Here is a 22,382-nt window from a genome sequence, read left to right as displayed (position 1 = left end):
TTACTCACTATCAGCTTCTGGTTAGTTGTGATTACTCACTATCCGCTTCTGGTTAGTTGTGATTACTCACTATCAGCTTCTGGTTAGTTGTGATTACTCGCTATCAGCTTCTGGTTGGTTGTGTTTACTCACTATCAGCTTCTGGTTAGTTGTGTTTACTCACTATCAGCTTCTGGTTAGTTGTGATTACTCGCTATCAGGTTAGTTGTGATTACTCACTATCAGCTTCTGGTTAGTTGTGATTACTCACTATCAGGTTAGTTGTGATTACTCACTATCAGCTTCTGGTTAGTTGTGATTACTCACTATCAGCTTCTGGTTAGTTGTGATTACTCGCTATCCGCTTCTGGTTAGTTGTGATTACTCACTATCCGCTTCTGGTTAGTTGTGATTAGTCGCTATCAGCTTCTGGTTAGTTGTGATTACTCACTATCAGCTTCTGGTTAGTTGTGATTAATCGCTATCAGCTTCTGGTTAGTTGTGATTAGTCGCTATCAGCTTCTGGTTAGTTGTGTTTACTCACTATCAGCTACTGGTTAGTTGTGATTCCTCACTATCAGCTTCTGGTTAGTTGTGATTACTCGCTATCAGCTTCTGGTTAGTTGTGATTACTCGCTATCAGCTTCTGGTTAGTTGTGATTACTCACTATCAGGTTAGTTGTGATTACTCACTATCAGCTTCTGGTTAGTTGTGATTACTCACTGTCAGCTTCTAGTTAGTTGTGATTACTCACTATCCGCTTCTGGTTAGTTGTGATTCCTCACTATCAGCTTCTGGTTAGTTGTGATTACTCGCTATCAGCTTCTGGTTAGTTGTGATTACTCACTATCAGCTTCTGGTTAGTTGTGATTAGTCGCTATCAGCTTCTGGTTAGTTGTGATTACTCACTATCAGCTTCTGGTTAGTTGTGATTACTCGCTATCAGCTTCTGGTTAGTTGTGATTACTCACTATCAGCTTCTGGTTAGTTGTGATTACTCGCTATCAGGTTAGTTGTGATTACTCACTATCAGCTTCTGGTTAGTTGTGATTACTCACTATCAGCTTCTGGTTAGTTGTGATTACTCACTATCCGCTTCTGGTTAGTTGTGATTACTCACTATCAGCTTCTGGTTAGTTGTGATTACTCACTATCAGCTTCTGGTTAGTTGTGATTACTCGCTATCAGCTTCTGGTTAGTTGTGATTACTCACTATCAGCTTCTGGTTAGTTGTGATTACTCACTATCAGCTTCTGATTAGTTCTGGTTAGTTGTGATTACTCACTATCCGCTTCTGGTTAGTTGTGATTACTCACTATCAGCTTCTGGTTAGTTGTGATTACTCGCTATCAGCTTCTGGTTAGTTGTGATTACTCACTATCAGCTTCTAGTTAGTTGTGATTACTCACTATCAGCTTCTGGTTAGTTGTGATTACTCACTATCAGCTTCTGGTTAGTTGTGATTACTCACTATCAGCTTCTGGTTAGTTGTGATTACTCACTATCAGCTTCTGGTTGGTTGTGATTACTCACTATCAGCTTCTGGTTAGTTGTGATTACTCACTATCAACTAACCAGAAGCTGATAGCGAGTAATCACAACTAACCAGAAGCGGATAGTAAGTAAACACAACTAACCAGAAGCTGATAGCGAGTAATCACAACTAACCAGAAGCTGATAGTGAGTAATCTGGTTAGTTGTGATTACTCACTATCAGCTTCTGGTTAGTTGTGATTACTCGCTATCAGCTTCTGGTTAGTTGTGATTACTCACTATCAGCTTCTGGTTAGTTGTGATTACTCGCTATCAGCTTCTGGTTAGTTGTGATTACTCACTATCAGCTTCTGGTTAGTTGTGATTACTCGCTATCAGCTTCTGGTTAGTTGTGTTTACTTACTATCCGCTTCTGGTTAGTTGTGATTACTCGCTATCAGCTTCTGGTTAGTTGTGTTTACTCACTATCAGCTTCTGGTTAGTTGTGATTACTCACTATCAGCTTCTGGTTAGTTGTGTTTATTCACTATCAGCTTCTGGTTAGTTGTGATTACTCACTATCAGCTTCTGGTTAGTTGTGATTACTCACTATCAGCTTCTGGTTAGTTGTGATTACTCACTATCAGCTTCTGGTTAGTTGTGATTACTCACTATCAGCTTCTGGTTAGTTGTGATTACTCACTATCAGCTTCTGAATAGTTGTGATTACTCGCTATCAGCTTCTGGTTAGTTGTGATTACTCACTATCAGCTTCTGGTTAGTTGTGATTACTCACTATCAGCTTCTGGTTAGTTGTGATTACTCACTATCAGCTTCTGGTTAGTTGTGATTACTCGCTATCAGCTTCTGGTTAGTTGTGTTTATTCACTATCAGCTTCTGGTTAGTTGTGATTACTCACTATCAGCTTCTGGTTAGTTGTGTTTATTCACTATCAGCTTCTGGTTAGTTGTGATTACTCACTATCAGCTTCTGGTTAGTTGTGATTACTCACTATCAGCTTCTGGTTAGTTGTGATTACTCGCTATCAGCTTCTGGTTAGTTGTGATTACTCGCTATCAGCTTCTGGTTAGTTGTGATTACTCACTATCAGCTTCTGGTTGGTTGTGATTACTCACTATCAGCTTCTGGTTAGTTGTGATTACTCACTATCAGCTTCTGGTTGGTTGTGATTACTCGCTATCAGCTTCTGGTTAGTTGTGATTACTCGCTATCAGCTTCTGGTTAGTTGTGATTACTCGCTATCAGCTTCTGGTTAGTTGTGATTACTCACTATCAGCTTCTGGTTAGTTGTGATTACTCACTATCAGCTTCTGGTTAGTTGTGATTACTCGCTATCAGCTTCTGGTTGGTTGTGATTACTCACTATCAGCTTCTGGTTAGTTGTGATTACTCGCTATCAGCTTCTGGTTAGTTGTGATTACTCGCTATCAGCTTCTGGTTAGTTGTGATTACTCACTATCAGCTTCTGGTTGGTTGTGATTACTCACTATCAGCTTCTGGTTAGTTGTGATTACTCACTATCAGCTTCTGGTTAGTTGTGATTACTCACTATCAGCTTCTGGTTAGTTGTGATTACTCACTATCAGCTTCTGGTTAGTTGTGATTACTCACTATCAGCTTCTGGTTAGTTGTGATTACTCACTATCAGCTTCTGGTTGGTTGTGATTACTCACTATCAGCTTCTGGTTAGTTGTGATTACTCACTATCAGCTTCTGGTTAGTTGTGATTACTCACTATCAGCTTCTGGTTAGTTGTGATTACTCACTATCAGCTTCTGGTTAGTTGTGATTACTCACTATCAGCTTCTGGTTAGTTGTGATTACTATCAGCTTCTGGTTAGTTGTGATTACTCACTATCCGCTTCTGGTTAGTTGTGATTACTCACTATCAGCTTCTGGTTAGTTGTGATTACTCACTATCAGCTTCTGGTTAGTTGTGTTTACTCACTATCAGCTTCTGGTTAGTTGTGATTACTCGCTATCAGCTTCTGTTTAGTTGTGATTACTCGCTATCAGCTTCTGGTTAGTTGTGATTACTCACTATCAGGTTAGTTGTGATTACTCACTATCAGCTTCTGGTTAGTTGTGATTACTCACTATCAGCTTCTGGTTAGTTGTGTTTACTCACTATCAGCTTCTGGTTAGTTGTGATTACTCACTATCAGCTTCTGGTTAGTTGTGATTACTCACTATCAGCTTCTGGTTAGTTGTGTTTACTCACTATCAGCTTCTGGTTAGTTGTGATTACTCGCTATCAGCTTCTGGTTAGTTGTGATTACTCGCTATCAGCTTCTGGTTAGTTGTGTTTACTCACTATCAGCTTCTGGTTAGTTGTGATTACTCACTATCAGCTTCTGGTTAGTTGTGATTACTCACTATCCGCTTCTGGTTAGTTGTGATTACTCGCTATCAGCTTCTGGTTAGTTGTGATTACTCACTATCAGCTTCTGGTTAGTTGTGATTACTCACTATCAGCTTCTGGTTAGTTGTGATTACTCACTATCAGCTTCTGGTTAGTTGTGTTTACTCACTATCAGCTTCTGGTTAGTTGTGATTACTCACTATCAGCTTCTGGTTAGTTGTGATTACTCACTATCAGCTTCTGGTTAGTTGTGTTTACTCACTATCAGCTTCTGGTTAGTTGTGATTACTCGCTATCAGCTTCTGGTTAGTTGTGATTACTCGCTATCAGCTTCTGGTTAGTTGTGATTACTCACTATCAGGTTAGTTGTGATTACTCACTATCAGCTTCTGGTTAGTTGTGATTACTCACTATCAGCTTCTGGTTAGTTATGTTTACTCACTATCAGCTTCTGGTTAGTTGCGATTACTCGCTATCAGCTTCTGGTTAGTTGTGATTACTCGCTATCAGCTTCTGGTTAGTTGTAATTACTCACTATCAGCTTCTGGTTAGTTGTGATTCCTCACTATCAGCTTCTGGTTAGTTGTGATTCCTCACTATCAGCTTCTGGTTAGTTGTGATTACTCACTATCAGCTTCTGGTTAGTTGTGTTTACTCACTATCAGCTTCTGGTTAGTTGTGATTACTCACTATCAGCTTCTGGTTAGTTGTGATTACTCACTATCAGCTTCTAGTTAGTTGTGATTACTCACTATCAGCTACTGGTTAGTTGTGATTACTCACTATCAGCTTCTGGTTAGTTGTGTTTACTCACTATCAGCTTCTGGTTAGTTGTGATTACTCGCTATCCGCTTCTGGTTAGTTGTGATTACTCGCTATCAGCTTCTGGTTAGTTGTGATTACTCACTATCAGCTTCTGGTTAGTTGTGATTACTCGCTATCAGCTTCTGGTTAGTTGTGATTACTCACTATCAGCTTCTGGTTAGTTGTGATTAGTCGCTATCAGCTTCTGGTTAGTTGTGATTACTCACTATCAGCTTCTGGTTAGTTGTGATTACTCACTATCAGCTTCTAGTTAGTTGTGATTACTCACTATCAGCTTCTGGTTAGTTGTGATTACTCACTATCAGCTTCTGGTTAGTTGTGATTACTCGCTATCAGCTTCTGGTTAGTTGTGATTACTCACTATCAGCTTCTGGTTAGTTGTGATTAGTCGCTATCAGCTTCTGGTTAGTTGTGATTACTCACTATCAGCTTCTGGTTAGTTGTGATTACTCACTATCAGCTTCTAGTTAGTTGTGATTACTCACTATCAGCTACTGGTTAGTTGTGATTACTCACTATCAGCTTCTAGTTAGTTGTGATTACTCGCTATCAGCTTCTGGTTAGTTGTGATTACTCACTATCAGCTACTGGTTAGTTGTGATTACTCACTATCAGCTTCTGGTTAGTTGTGTTTACTCACTATCAGCTTCTGGTTAGTTGTGATTACTCACTATCCGCTTCTGGTTAGTTGTGATTACTCGCTATCCGCTTCTGGTTAGTTGTGATTAGTCGCTATCAGCTTCTGGTTAGTTGTGATTACTCACTATCAGCTTCTTGTTGGTTAGTTGTGATTACTCGCTATCAGGTTAGTTGTGATTACTCACTATCAGCTTCTTGTTGGTTAGTTGTGATTACTCGCTATCAGGTTAGTTGTGATTACTCACTATCAGCTTCTTGTTGGTTAGTTGTGATTACTCACTATCCGCTTCTGGTTAGTTGTGATTACTCACTATCAGCTTCTGGTTAGTTGTGATTACTCGCTATCAGCTTCTGGTTAGTTGTGTTTACTCACTATCAGCTTCTTGTTGGTTGTGATTACTCACTATCCGCTTCTGGTTAGTTGTGATTACTCACTATCAGCTTCTGGTTAGTTGTGATTACTCACTATCCGCTTCTGGTTAGTTGTGATTACTCACTATCAGCTTCTGGTTAGTTGTGATTACTCACTATCCGCTTCTGGTTAGTTGTAATTACTCACTATCAGCTTCTGGTTAGTTGTGATTACTCACTATCAGGTTAGTTGTGATTACTCACTATCAGGTTAGTTGTGATTACTCACTATCAGCTTCTGGTTAGTTGTGATTACTCGCTATCAGCTTCTTGTTGGTTAGTTGTGATTACTCACTATCAGCTTCTGGTTAGTTGTGATTACTCACTATCAGCTTCTGGTTAGTTGTGATTACTCGCTATCAGCTTCTGGTTAGTTGTGATTACTCACTATCAGCTTCTGGTTAGTTGTGATTACTCACTATCAGCTTCTGGTTAGTTGTGATTACTCACTATCAGCTTCTGGTTAGTTGTGATTACTTACTATCAGGTTAGTTGTGATTACTCGCTATCAGCTTCTTGTTGGTTAGTTGTGATTACTCGCTATCAGCTTCTGGTTAGTTGTGATTACTCACTATCAGCTTCTGGTTAGTTGTGATTACTCACTATCAGCTTCTTGTTGGTTAGTTGTGATTACTCACTATCAGCTACTGGTTAGTTGTGATTACTCACTATCAGCTTCTGGTTAGTTGTGATTACTCACTATCAGCTTCTGGTTAGTTGTGATTACTCACTATCAGCTTCTTGTTGGTTAGTTGTGATTACTCACTATCAGCTACTGGTTAGTTGTGATTACTCACTATCAGCTTCTGGTTAGTTGTGATTACTCACTATCAGCTTCTGGTTAGTTGTGATTACTCACTATCAGCTTCTGGTTAGTTGTGATTACTCACTATCAGCTTCTGGTTAGTTGTGATTACTCACTATCAGCTTCTGGTTAGTTGTGATTACTCGCTATCAGCTTCTTGTTGGTTGTGATTACTCACTATCAGCTTCTTGTTGGTTAGTTGTGTTTACTCACTATCAGCTTCTGGTTAGTTGTGATTACTCGCTATCAGCTTCTGGTTAGTTGTGATTACTATCAGCTTCTGGTTAGTTGTGATTACTCACTATCAGCTTCTGGTTAGTTGTGATTACTCACTATCAGCTTCTGGTTAGTTGTGATTACTCACTATCAGCTTCTGGTTAGTTGTGATTACTCACTATCAGCTTCTGGTTAGTTGTGATTACTCACTATCAGCTTCTGTTAGTTGGTGATTACTCGCTATCAGCTTCTGGTTAGTTGTGATTACTCACTATCAGCTTCTGGTTAGTTGTGATTACTCACTATCAGCTTCTGGTTAGTTGTGATTACTCACTATCAGCTTCTGGTTAGTTGTGATTACTTACTATCAGGTTAGTTGTGATTACTCGCTATCAGCTTCTTGTTGGTTAGTTGTGATTACTCGCTATCAGCTTCTGGTTAGTTGTGATTACTCACTATCAGCTTCTGGTTAGTTGTGATTACTCACTATCAGCTTCTTGTTGGTTAGTTGTGATTACTCACTATCAGCTACTGGTTAGTTGTGATTACTCACTATCAGCTTCTGGTTAGTTGTGATTACTCACTATCAGCTTCTGGTTAGTTGTGATTACTCACTATCAGCTTCTTGTTGGTTAGTTGTGATTACTCACTATCAGCTACTGGTTAGTTGTGATTACTCACTATCAGCTTCTGGTTAGTTGTGATTACTCACTATCAGCTTCTGGTTAGTTTGTGATTACTCACTATCAGCTTCTGGTTAGTTGTGATTACTCACTATCAGCTTCTGGTTAGTTGTGATTACTCGCTATCAGCTTCTTGTTGGTTGTGATTACTCACTATCAGCTTCTTGTTGGTTAGTTGTGTTTACTCACTATCAGCTTCTGGTTAGTTGTGATTACTCGCTATCAGCTTCTGGTTAGTTGTGATTACTATCAGCTTCTGGTTAGTTGTGATTACTCACTATCAGCTTCTGGTTAGTTGTGATTACTCACTATCAGCTTCTGGTTAGTTGTGATTACTCACTATCAGCTTCTGGTTAGTTGTGATTACTCACTATCAGCTTCTGGTTAGTTGTGATTACTCGCTATCAGCTTCTGGTTAGTTGTGATTACTCGCTATCAGCTTCTGGTTAGTTGTGATTACTCACTATCAGCTTCTGGTTAGTTGTGATTACTCACTATCAGCTTCTGGTTAGTTGTGATTACTCACTATCAGCTTCTGGTTAGTTGTGATTACTCGCTATAAGTTTCTGGTGAGCGGTCATGGTAAGGTTTGGGGTTTGGCTGTTTGTTGCTCACGTACCTCATTATGAGAAAGCTCGCCATCCCAAAAATGAGGAAAGTGAGGCCGGAACCGAGAGCCACGATGGTCAGAGTGGAGACTGAGGCTGAGAAATTAAGAAGAAAGAATCACTGATACAGATGGCAACAACAAGGTAGTAAAGTAGTCTCTAAGGGTGAAACACCGAGACAACATCTGAGAATCAGACACACACTGAGCATGAGATTGTATCATACAGAGACACAATAAAGGGGGAACTACCAAATCAAGAATTAGAGCCTCATATCAAGTGACATATTCAGAGAGTGAGAGAGAGTTATACAGAGTGACAAATTCAGAGACAGTGTGAGAGAGAGTTATACAGAGTGACAAATTCAGAGAGTGAGAGAGAGTTATACAGAGTGACAAATTCAGAGACAGTGTGAGAGAGAGTTATACAGAGTGACAAATTCAGAGAGAGAGTGAGAGAGAGTTATACAGAGTGACAAATTCAGAGAGAGAGTGAGAGAGAGTTATACAGAGGGACAAATTCAGAGAGAGAGTGAGAGAGAGTTATACAGAGTGACAAATTCAGAGACAGTGTGAGAGAGAGTTATACAGAGTGACAAATTCAGAGAGAGAGTGAGAGAGAGTTATACAGAGTGACAAATTCAGAGAGAGAGTGAGAGAGAGTTATACAGAGGGACAAATTCAGAGACAGTGTGAGAGAGAGTTATACAGAGTGACAAATTCAGAGAGTGAGAGAGCCTCAGAGGGTGACACACAGTGACAAATTCAGAGACAGTGTGAGAGAGAGTTATACAGAGTGACAAATTCAGAGAGAGAGTGAGAGAGAGTTATACAGAGTGACAAATTCAGAGAGAGAGTGAGAGAGAGTTATACAGAGTGACAAATTCAGAGACAGTGTGAGAGAAAGTTATACAGAGTGACAAATTCAATTCAGAGAGAGAGTGAGAGAGAGTTATACAGAGTGACAAATTCAGAGAGAGAGTGAGAGAGAGTTATAAAGAGTGACAAATTCAGAGACAGTGTGAGAGAGAGTTATACAGAGTGACAAATTCAGAGACAGTGTGAGAGAGAGTTATACAGAGTGACAAATTCAGAGAGAGAGTGAGAGAGAGTTATACAGAGTGACAAATTCAGAGAGAGAGTGAGAGAGAGTTATACAGAGTGACAAATTCAGAGAGAGAGTGAGAGAGAGTTATACAGAGTGACAAATTCAGAGAGAGAGTGAGAGAGAGTTATACAGAGTGACAAATTCAGAGAGAGAGTGAGAGAGAGTTATACAGAGTGACAAATTCAGAGAGAGTTATACAGAGTGACAAATTCAGAGACAGTGTGAGAGAGAGTTATACAGAGTGACAAATTCAGAGAGAGAGTGAGAGAGAGTTATACAGAGTGACAAATTCAGAGAGAGAGTGAGAGAGAGTTATAAAGAGTGACAAATTCAGAGACAGTGTGAGAGAGAGTTATACAGAGTGACAAATTCAGAGAGAGAGTGAGAGAGAGTTATACAGAGTGACAAATTCAGAGAGAGAGTGAGAGAGAGTTATACAGAGTGACAAATTCAGAGAGTAAGAGAGAGAGTTATTCAGAGTGACAAATTCAGAGAGTGAGAGAGAGAGTTATACAGAGTGACAAATTCAGAGAGTGAGAGAGCCTCAGAGGGTGACACACAGTGACAAATTCAGAGACAGTGTGAGAGAGAGTTATACAGAGTGACAATTTCAGAGAGAGAGTGAGAGAGAGTTATACAGAGTGACAAATTCAGAGACAGTGTGAGAGAGAGTTATACAGAGTGACAAATTCAGAGAGAGAGTGAGAGAGAGTTATACAGAGTGACAAATTCAGAGAGAGAGTGAGAGAGAGTTATACAGAGTGACAAATTCAGAGAGAGAGAGAGAGTTATACAGAGTGACAAATTCAGAGAGAGAGTGAGAGAGAGTTATACAGAGTGACAAATTCAGAGAGAGAGTGAGAGAGAGTTATACAGAGGGACAAATTCAGAGACAGTGTGAGAGAGAGTTATACAGAGGGACAAATTCAGAGACAGTGTGAGAGAGAGTTATACAGAGTGACAAATTCAGAGAGAGAGTGAGAGAGAGTTATACAGAGTGACAAATTCAGAGAGAGAGTGAGAGAGAGTTATACAGAGTGACAAATTCAGAGACAGTGTGAGAGAGAGTTATACAGAGTGACAAATTCAGAGAGAGAGTGAGAGAGAGTTATACAGAGTGACAAATTCAGAGAGAGAGTGAGAGAGAGTTATACAGAGTGACAAATTCAGAGAGAGAGAGAGAGTTATACAGAGTGACAAATTTAGAGAGTAAGAGAGAGAGTTATTCAGAGTGACAAATTCAGAGAGTGAGAGAGAGAGTTATACAGAGTGACAAATTCAGAGAGTGAGAGAGCCTCAGAGGGTGACACACAGTGACAAATTAAGAGACAGTGTGAGAGAGAGTTATACAGAGTGACAATTTCAGAGAGTGAGTGAGAGAGAGTTATACAGAGTGACAAATTCAGAGAGAGAGAGCCTCAGAGGGTGACACACAGTGACATACTTGAGGAGAGAGCTTCAGAGGGTGACACACAGTGACATACTTGAGGAGAGGGTGAGAGAGAGGGTGACACACAGTGACATACTTGAGTAGAGAGCTTCAGAGGGTGACACACAGTGACATACTTGAGGAGAGGGTGAGAGAGAGGGTGACACACAGTGACATACTTGAGGAGAGGGCCTCAGAGGGTGACACACAGTGACATACTTGAGGAGAGAGCTTCAGAGGGTGACACACAGTGACATACTTGAGGAGAGGGCCTCAGAGGGTGACACACAGTGACATACTTGAGGAGAGAGCCTCAGAAGGGTGACACACAGTGACATACTTGAGGAGAGAGCCTCAGAGGGTGACACACAGTGACATACTTGAGAAGAGAGCCTCAGAGGGTGACACACAGTGACATACTTGAGGAGAGGGCCTCAGAGGGTGACACACAGTGACATACTTGAGGAGAGAGCCACAGGGAGGGTGACACACAGTGACATACTTGAGGAGAGGGCCTCAGAGGGTGGACACACAGTGACATACTTGAGGAGAGGGCCTCAGAGGGTGACACACAGTGACACACTTGAGGAGAGGGCCTCAGAGGGGTGACACCACAGTGACATACTTGAGGAGAGGGCCTCAGAGGGTGACACACAGTGACATACTTGAGGAGAGAGCCTCAGAGGGTGACACACAGTGACATACTTGAGGAGAGGGCCTCAGAGGGTGACACAAAGTGACATACTTGAGGGAGAGAGGCCTAAGGAGGGTGACACACAGTGACATACTTGAGGAGAGAGCCTAAGGAGGGTGACACACAGTGACATACTTGAGGAGAGGGCCTCAGAGGGTGACACACAGTGACATACTTGAGGAGAGGGCCTCAAAGGGTGACACACAGTGACATACGTGAGGAGAGGGCCTCAGAGGGTGACACACAGTGACATACTTGAGGAGAGAGCCTCAGAGGGTGGCACACAGTGACATACTTGAGGAGAGGGCCTCAGAGGGTGACACACAGTGACATACTTGAGGAGAGAGCCTAAGGAGGGTGACACACAGTGACATACTTGAGGAGAGAGCCTCAGAAGGGTGACACACAGTGACATACTTGAGGAGAGAGCCTCAGAGGGTGACACACAGTGACATACTTGAGGAGAGAGCCTCAGAGGGTGACACACAGTGACATACTTGAGGAGAGGGCCTCAGAGGGTGACACACAGTGACATACTTGAGGAGAGAGCCACAGGAGGGTGACACACAGTGACATACTTGAGGAGAGAGCCTAAGGAGGGTGACACACAGTGACATACTTGAGGAGAGGGCCTCAGAGGGTGACACACAGTGACATACTTGAGGAGAGGGCCTCAGAGGGTGACACACAGTGACATACTTGAGGAGAGAGCCTCAGGAGGGTGACACACAGTGACATACTTGAGGAGAGGAGGGCCTCAGAGGGGTGACACACAGTGACATACTTGAGGAGAGGCCTAAGGAGGGGTGACACACAGTGACATACTTGAGGAGAGAGCCTCAGAAGGGTGACACACAGTGACATACTTGAGGAGAGAGCCTCAGAGGGTGACACACAGTGACATACTTGAGGGGAGAGCCTCAGAGGGTGACACACAGTGACATACTTGAGGAGAGGGCCTCAGAGGGTGACACACAGTGACATACTTGAGGAGAGAGCCACAGGAGGGTGACACACAGTGACATACTTGAGGAGAGAGCCTCAGAGGGTGACACACAGTGACATACTTGAGGAGAGGGCCTCAGAGGGTGACACACAGTGACATACTTGATGAGAGAGCCTCAGAGGGTGACACACAGTGACATACTTGAGTAGAGAGCTTCAGAGGGTGACACACAGTGACATACTTGAGGAGAGGGTGAGAGAGAGGGTGACACACAGTGACATACTTGAGGAGAGGGCCTCAGAGGGTGACACACAGTGACATACTTGAGGAGAGAGTCTCAGAGGGTGACACACAGTGACATACTTGAGGAGAGGGCCTCAGAGGGTGACACACAGTGACATACTTGAGGAGAGGGCCTAAGGAGGGTGACACACAGTGACATACTTGAGGAGAGAGGCCTAAGGAGGGTGACACACAGTGACATACTTGAGGAGAGGGCCTCAGAGGGTGACCACACAGTGACATACTTGAGGAGAGAGCCTAAGGAGGGTGACACACAGTGACATACTTGAGGAGAGGGCCTCAGAGGGTGACCACACAGTGACATACTTGAGGAGAGGGCCTCAAAGGGTGACACACAGTGGACATACTTGAGGAGAGAGCCTCAGAGGGTGGACACACAGTGACATACTTGAGGAGAGGGGCCTCAGAGGGTGACACACAGTGACATACTTGAGGAGAGAGCCTCAGAGGGTGACACACAGTGACATACTTGAGTAGAGAGCTTCAGAGGGTGACACACAGTGACCATACTTGAGGAGAGGGTGAGAGAGAGGGTGACACACAGTGACATACTTGAGGAGAGGGCCTCAGAGGTGACACACAGTGACATACTTGAGGAGAGAGCCTCAGAGGGTGACACACTGTGTCATACTTGAGGAGAGGGCCTCAGAGGGGTGACACACAGTGACAGACTTGAGGAGAGGGGCCTCAGAGGGTGACACACAGTGACATACTTGAGGAGAGAGCCACAGGAGGGTGACACACAGTGACATACTTGAGGAGAGGGCCTCAGAGGGTGACACACAGTGACATACTTGAGGAGAGAGCTCAGAGGGTGACACACAGTGACATACTTGAGTAGAGAGCTTCAGAGGGTGACACACAGTGACATACTTGAGGAGAGGGTGTGAGAGAGAGGGTGACACACAGTGACATACTTGAGGAGAGGGGGCCTCAGAAGGTGACACACAGTGACATACTTGAGGAGAGAGCTTCAGAGGGTGACACACAGTGACATACTTGAGGAGGAGGGCCTCAGAGGGTGACACCACAGTGACATACATGAAGAGAGAGCCTCAGAAGGGTGACACACATTGACATACTTGAGGAGAGAGCCTCAGAGGGTGACACACAGTGACATTACTTGAGGAGAGAGCCTCAGAGGGTGACACACAGTGACATACTTGAGGAAAGGGCCTCAGAGGGTGACACACAGTGACATACTTGAGGAGAGAGCCACAGGAGGGTGACACACAGTGACATACTTGAGGAGAGGGCCTCAGAGGGGGTGACACACAGGTGACATACTTGAGGGAGAGGGCCTCAAGGGTGACACACAGTGACATACTTGAGGAGAGGGCCTCAGAGGGATGACACACAGTGACATACTTGAGGAGAGGGCCTCAGAGGGGTGACACACAGTGACTTACTTGAGGAGAGGGCCTCAGAGGGTGACACACAGTGACATACTGTGAGGAGAGAGCCTCGAGAGGGTGACACACAGTGACATACTTGAGGAGAGGGCCTCAGAGGGTGACACACAGTGACATACTTGAGGAGAGAGCCTAAGGAGGGTGACACATAGTGACATACTTGAGGAGAGAGCCTAAGGAGGGTGACACACAGTGACATACTTGAGGAGAGGGTGAGAGAGAGGGTGACACACAGTGACATACTTGAGGAGAGGGCCTCAGAGGGTGACACACAGTGACATACTTGAGGAGAGGGCCTCAGAGGGTGACACACAGTGACATACTTGAGGAGAGAGCCTCAGAGGGTGACACACAGTGACATACTTGAGTAGAGAGCTTCAGAGGGTGACACACAGTGATATACTTGAGGAGAGGGTGAGAGAGAAAGGGTGACACACAGTAACATACTTGAGGAGAGAGCCTCAGAGGGTGACACACGAGTGACATACTTGAGGAGAGAGCTTCAGAGGGTGACACACAGTGACATACTTGAGGAGAGAGCTTCAGAGGGTGAGCACACAGTGACAATACTTGAGGAGAGGGGTGAGAGAGAGGGGTGACACACAGTGACATACTTGAGGAGAGGGGCCTCAGAGGGTGACACACAGTGACATACTTGAGGAGAGGGTGAGAGAGAGGGTGACACACAGTGACATACTTGAGGAGAGGGCCTCAGAGGGTGACACACAGTGACATACTTGAGGAGAGGGCCTCAGAGGGTGACACACAGTGACATACTTGAGGAGAGGGTGAGAGAGAGGGTGACACACAGTGACATACTTGAGGAGAGAGCCTCAGAGGGTGACACACAGTGACATACTTGAGGAGAGGGCCTCAGAGGGGTGGACACACAGTGACATACTTGAGGAGAGAGCCTAAGGAGGGTGACACACAGTGGACATACTTGAGGAGAGAGCCTCAGAAGGGTGACACACAGTGACATACTTGAGGAGAGAGCCTCAGAGGGTGACACACAGTGACATACTTGAGGGGAGAGCCTCAGAGGGTGACACACAGTGACATACTTGAGGAGAGGGCCTCAGAGGGGTGACACACAGTGACATACTTGAGGAGAGAGGCCACAGGAGGGTGACACACAGTGTCATACTTGAGGAGAGAGCCTCAGAGGGTGACACACAGTGACATACTTGGAGGAGAGGGCCTCAGAGGGTGACACACAGTGACATACTTGAGGAGAGAGCCTCAGAGGGTGACACACAGTGACATACTTGAGTAGAGAGCTTCAGAGGGTGACACACAGTGACATACTTGAGGAGAGGGTGAGAGAGAGGGTGACACACAGTGACATACTTGAGGAGAGGGCCTCAGAGGGTGACACACAGTGACATACTTGAGGAGAGAGTCCTCAGAGGGTGACACACAGTGACATACTTGAGGAGAGGGGCCTCAGAGGGTGACACACAGTGACATACTTGAGGAGAGGGCCTAAGGAGGGTGACCACAGTGACATACTTGAGGAGAGAGCCTAAGGAGGGTGACACACAGTGACATACTTGAGGAGAGGGCCTCAGAGGGTGACACACAGTGACATACTTGAGGAGAGAGCCTAAGGAGGGTGACACACAGTGACATACTTGAGGAGAGGCCTCAGAGGGTGACACACAGTGACATACTTGAGGAGAGGGCCTCAAAGGGTGACACACAGTGACATACTTGAGGAGAGAGCCTCAGAGGGTGACACACAGTGACATACTTGAGGAGAGGGCCTCAGAGGGTGACACACAGTGACATACTTGAGGAGAGAGCCTCAGAGGGGTGACACACAGTGACATACTTGAGTAGGAGAGCTTCAGAGGGTGACACAAAGTGACATACTTAGGAGAGGGTGAGAGAGGAGGGTGATACACAGTGACATACTTGAGGAGAGGGCCTCAGAGGGTGACACACAGTGACATACTTGAGGAGAGAGCCTCAGAGGGTGACACACAGTGACATACTTGAGGGAGAGGGGCCTCAGAGGGTGACACACAGTGACATACTTGAGGAGAGGGCCTCAGAGGGTGACACACAGTGACATACTTGAGGAGAGAGCCACAGGAGGGTGACACACAGTGACATACTTGAGGAGAGAGCCTCAGAGGGTGACACACAGTGACATACTTGAGTAGAGAGCTTCAGAGGGTGACACACAGTGACATACTTGAGGAGAGGGTGAGAGAGAGGGTGACACAGTGACATACTTGAGGAGAGGGCCTCAGAAGGTGACACACAGTGACATACTTGAGGAGAGAGCTTCAGAGGGTGACACACAGTGACATACTTGAGGAGAGGGGCCCTCAGAGGGTGACACACAGTGACATACTTGAAGAGAGAGCCTCAGAAGGGTGACACACAGTGACATACTTGAGGAGAGAGCCTCAGAGGGTGACACACAGTGACATACTTGAGGAGAGAGCCTCAGAGGGTGACACACAGTGACATACTTGAGGAGAGGGCCTCAGAGGGTGACACACAGTGACATACTTGAGGAGAGAGCCACAGGAGGGTGACACACAGTGACATACTTGAGGAGAGGGCCTCAGAGGGTGACACACAGTGACATACTTGAGGAGAGGGCCTCAGAGGGTGACACACAGTGACATACTTGAGGAGAGGGCCTCAGAGGGTGACACGCAGGTGACATACTTGAGGAGAGGGCCTCAGAGGGTGACACACAGTGACATACTTGAGGAGAGGGCCTCAGAGGGGTGACACACAGTGACATACTTGAGGAGAGAGCCTCAGAGGGGTGACACACAGTGACATACTTGAGGGAGAGGGCCTCAGAGGGTGACACACAGTGACATACTTGAGGGAGAGAGCCTAAGGAGGGTGACACACAGTGACATACTTGAGGAGAGAGCCTAAGGAGGGTGACACACAGTGACATACTTGAGGAGAGGGGCCTCAGAGGGTGACACACAGTGACATACTTGAGGAGAGGGCCTCAGAGGGTGACACACAGTGACATACTTGAGGAGAGGGCCTCAGAGGGTGACACACAGTGACATACTTGAGGAGAGGGCCTCAGAGGGTGACACACAGTGACATACTTGAGGAGAGAGCCTCAGAGGGTGACACACAGTGACATACTTGAGTAGAGAGCTTCAGAGGGTGACACACAGTGACATACTTGAGGAGAGGGTGAGAGAGAGGGTGACACACAGTAACATACTTGAGGAGAGGGCCTCAGAGGGTGGACACACAGTGACATACTTGAGGAGAGAGCTTCAGAGGGTGACACACAGTGACATACTTGAGGAGAGGGTGAGAGAGAGGGTGACACACAGTGACATACTTGAGTAGGAGAGCTTCAGAGGGTGACACACAGTGACATACTTGAGGAGAGGGTGAGAGAGAGGGTGACACACAGTGACATACTTGAGGAGAGGGTGAGAGAGAGGGTGACACACAGTGACATACTTGAGGAGAGGGCCTCAGAGGGTGACACACAGTGACATACTTGAGGAGAGGGTGAGAGAGAGGGTGACACACAGTGACATACTTGAGGAGAGAGCCACAGGAGGGTGACACACAGTGACATACTTGAGGAGAGAGCCTCAGAGGGTGACACACAGTGACATACTTGAGTAGAGAGCTTCAGAGGGTGACACACAGTGACATACTTGAGGAGAGGGTGAGAGAGAGGGTGACACAGTGACATACTTGAGGAGAGGGCCTCAGAAGGTGACACACAGTGACATACTTGAGGAGAGAGCTTCAGAGGGTGACACACAGTGACATACTTGAGGAGAGGGCCTCAGAGGGTGACACACAGTGACATACTTGAAGAGAGAGCCTCAGAAGGGTGACACACAGTGACATACTTGAGGAGAGAGCCTCAGAGGGTGACACACAGTGACATACTTGAGGAGAGAGCCTCAGAGGGTGACACACAGTGACATACTTGAGGAAAGGGCCTCAGAGGGTGACACACAGTGACATACTTGAGGAGAGAGCCACAGGAGGGTGACACACAGTGACATACTTGAGGAGAGGGCCTCAGAGGGTGACACACAGTGACATACTTGAGGAGAGGGCCTCAGAGGGTGACACACAGTGACATACTTGAGGAGAGGGCCTCAGAGGGTGACACGCAGTGACATACTTGAGGAGAGGGCCTCAGAGGGTGACACACAGTGACATACTTGAGGAGAGGGCCTCAGAGGGTGACACACAGTGACATACTTGAGGAGAGAGCCTCAGAGGGTGACACACAGTGAAATACTTGAGGAGAGGGCCTCAGAGGGTGACACACAGTGACATACTTGAGGAGAGAGCCTAAGGAGGGTGACACACAGTGACATACTTGAGGAGAGAGCCTAAGGAGGGTGACACACAGTGACATACTTGAGGAGAGGGCCTCAGAGGGTGACACACAGTGACATACTTGAGGAGAGAGCCTCAGAGGATGACACACAGTGACATACTTGAGGAGAGGGCCTCAGAGGGTGACACACAGTGACATACTTGAGGAGAGGGCCTCAGAGGGTGACACACAGTGACATACTTGAGGAGAGGGCCTCAGAGGGGTGACACACAGTGACATACTTGAGGAGAGAGCCTCAGAGGGTGACACACAGTGACATACTTGAGTAGAGAGCTTCAGAGGGTGACACACAGTGACATACTTGAGGAGAGGGTGAGAGAGAGGGTGACACACAGTAACATACTTGAGGAGAGGGCCTCAGAGGGTGACACACAGTGACATACTTGAGGAGAGAGCTTCAGAGGGTGACACACAGTGACATACTTGAGGAGAGGGTGAGAGAGAGGGTGACACACAGTGACATACTTGAGTAGAGAGCTTCAGAGGGTGACACACAGTGACATACTTGAGGAGAGGGTGAGAGAGAGGGTGACACACAGTGACATACTTGAGGAGAGGGTGAGAGAGAGGGTGACACACAGTGACATACTTGAGGAGAGGGCCTCAGAGGGTGACACACAGTGACATACTTGAGGAGAGGGTGAGAGAGAGGGTGACACACAGTGACATACTTGAGGAGAGGGCCTCAGAGGGTGACACACAGTGACATACTTGAGGAGAGAGCCTCAGAGGGTGACACACAGTGACATACTTGAGGAGAGGGCCTCAGAGGGTGACACACAGTGACATACTTGAGGAGAGGGCCTCAGAGGGTGACACACAGTGACATACTTGAGGAGAGAGCCTCAGAGGGTGACACACAGTGACATACTTGAGTAGAGAGCTTCAGAGGGTGACACACAGTGACATACTTGAGGAGAGGGTGATAGAGAGGGACACACAGTGACATACTTGAGGAGAGGGCCTCAGAGGGTGACACACAGTGACATACTTGAGGAGAGAGCCACAGGAGGGTGACACACAGTGACCTACTTGAGGAGAGGGCCTCAGAGGGTGACACACAGTGACATACTTGAGGAGAGGGCCTCAGAGGGTGACACACAGTGACATACGTGAGGAGAGGGCCTCAGAGGGTGACACACAGTGACATACTTGAGGAGAGAGCCTAAGGAGGGTGACACACAGTGACATACTTGAGGAGAGGGCCTCAGAGGGTGACACACAGTGACATACTTGAGGAGAGGGCCTCAAAGGGTGACACACAGTGACATACTTGAGGAGAGAGCCTCAGAGGGTGACACACAGTGACATACTTGAGGAGAGGGCCTCAGAGGGTGACACACAGTGACATACTTGAGGAGAGAGCCTCAGAGGGTGACACACAGTGACATACTTGAGGAGAGGGCCTCAGAGGGTGACACACAGTGACATACTTGAGGAGAGAGCCTCAGAGGGTGACACACAGTGACATACTTGAGGAGAGAGCCTCAGAGGGTGACACACAGTGACATACTTGAGGAGAGGGTGATAGAGAGGGACAAATAAACAGGGTTCATTGCTGACACCACTACATTAATTGTAGAAAGTTGATTACAAAAACATAAAGCGGCTGGTCTGCAAGGATCATGAATAAATGTCTTTAAGAGAACAAACGCCAGAATTATTTTTTTTCTTTCTAGCAAACTGCTACATTGTGCTGCAGTTTTCTTATGACTTAACCAGTGTCACATGAGAGTACGTATCCTGTAGCAATTAATGGTGCCTTGCTAACACGCCCTGTGCCGCGCTTACATGCCAAGTGCTGTGCTTACATGCCCAATGCCATGCTTACACGCCCAGTGCCATGCTTACACACCCAGTGCCACGCCCGGTGCCTTGCTTACATGCCCAGTGCCTTGCTAACATTCCCGGTGCCTTGCTAACACACCCAGTAACACGCCCAGTGCCTTGCTAACACACCCGGTGCCTTGCTAGCACGCCGGGTAACATGCCCGGTGCCTTGCTTACATGCCCAGTAACATGCCCGGTGCCTTGCTAACATGCCCAGTGCCTTGCTAACACGCCGGGTAACATGCCCAGTGCCTTGCTAGCACGCCAAGTAACATGCCAAGTGCCTTGCTAGCACGCCGGGTAACATGCCCGGTGCCTTGCTTACATGCCCAGTAACATGCCCGGTGCCTTGCTAACATGCCCAGTGCCTTGCTAACACGCCGGGTAACATGCCCAGTGCCTTGCTAGCATGCCCAGTAACATGCCCAGTTCCTTGCTAGCACGTCGGGTATCCTTGCTAACATGCCCAGTGCCTTGCTAACAAGCCGGGTAACATGCACGGTGCCTTGCTAACATGCCCAGTGCCCAGAAACACGCCCAGTGTCTTGCTTACATGCCCAGTGCCGTGCTTACACGCCCAGTGCCTTGCTTACATGCCCAGTAACATTGCCCAGTGCCTTGCTTACACGCCCAGTAATACGCCCAGTGCCTTGTTCACATGCCCAGTACATGCCTTGCTTACACGCCCAGTAACACGGCCAGTGCCTTGCTTACACGCCCAGTAACACGGCCAGTGCCTTGCTTACACGCCCAGTAATACGCCCAGGGCCTTGTTCACATGCCCAGTAACACGCCCATTGCCTTGCTTACACGCCTTGCTTACACGCCCAGTAACACGCCCAGTGCCTTGCTTACACGCCCAGTAATACGACCAGTGCCTTGCTTACACGACTGGTAACACGCCCAGTAACACACCCAGTGCCTTGCTTACACACCCGGTAAACATGCCCAGTATTATGCCCAATGCCTTGCTTACACGCCCAGTAACAGGCCCAGTAACACACCCAGTGCCTTGCTTACACGCACAGTAATACGACCAGTGCCTTGCTTTCACAACCGGTAACACGCCCAGTAACCCACCCAGTGCCTTGCTTACACGCCCGGTAACATGCCCAGTAATACGCCCAGTGCCTTGCTAACACGCTCAGTAACACACCCAGTGCCTTACTTACACGGCCAGTGCCTTGCTTACACACCCAGTGCCTTGCTTACACGCCCAGTAACGCACACAGTGCCTTGCTTACACAACCGGTAACACGCCCAGTAACAAACCCAGTAACTTGCTTAGACGCCCAGTAACACACCCAGTTCCTTGCTTACACGCCCGATAACATGCCCAGTATTATACCCAGTGCCTTGCTTACACGCCTAGTAACATGTCCAATAACACACCCAGTGCCTTGCTTACACGCCCAGTGCCTTGCTTACATGCCCGGTAACACGCCCAGTGCCTTGCTTACACACCCAGTGCCTTGCTTACACGCCCAGTAACATGCCCAGTGCCCTGGTTATAGCTAGGATCCTCTCTGACTTGCTATAATAAGCCCTATCGTCTCTCTCTACTCTTTGATCATCAGCTAATAACCTCCATGTTTAGTTTGTGTACTTAAGATACAGAACTGCACTCACTTTTAAACTTAACTTATCCCTTTCTAGAGATCAAAAAACAAAACTACTCAATACTTCCATCCTAGGCACAAATCCCCAAAATGTACCTCACTCACACACACACACACACATATATATAAAGCACGTCTCATGTGTCACCTGTTACTCATGTCTGTATCTCACTCACACACACACATATATATATATATATAAAGCACGTCTCATGTGTCACCTGTTACTCATGTCTGTATCTCACTCACACACACATATATATAAAGCACGTCTCATGTGTCACCTGTTACTCATGTCTGTATCTCACTCACACACACACATATATATATAAAGCACGTCTCATGTGTCACCTGTTACTCATGTCTGTATCTCACTCACACACACACATATATATATATATAAAGCACGTCTCATGTGTCACCTGTTACTCATGTCTGTATCTCACTCACACACACATATATATATAAAGCACGTCTCATGTGTCACCTGTTACTCATGTCTGTATCTCACACACACACACACACATATATATATATAAAGCACGTCTCATGTGTCACCTGTTACTCATGTCTGTATCTCACACACACACACACACATATATATATATAAAGCACGTCTCATGTGTCACCTGTTACTCATGTCTGTATC

The 22,382-nt window shown here is 46.3% G+C and overlaps 1 protein-coding gene across 1 annotated transcript in view; it reads right to left on the bottom strand.

Moving 5' to 3' along the window:
• The window catches only part of LOC128650467 (atrial natriuretic peptide receptor 2-like), a 570,608-nt gene that overhangs the window by 404,360 nt on the left and 143,866 nt on the right, over positions 1-22,382 (bottom strand). Inside the window, 1 exon segment of the mRNA XM_053704420.1 lies at positions 8,036-8,120. Within this exon segment, the coding sequence (XP_053560395.1) occupies positions 8,036-8,120 (85 nt within the window).

The sequence above is a fragment of the Bombina bombina genome, chromosome 2 (assembly GCF_027579735.1).
Source record: "Bombina bombina isolate aBomBom1 chromosome 2, aBomBom1.pri, whole genome shotgun sequence".
NCBI classification, from domain to species: domain Eukaryota; kingdom Metazoa; phylum Chordata; class Amphibia; order Anura; family Bombinatoridae; genus Bombina; species Bombina bombina.
Note: the sequence above shows the minus strand (reverse complement) of the source record. Positions and strands in the feature narration are given on the sequence as shown.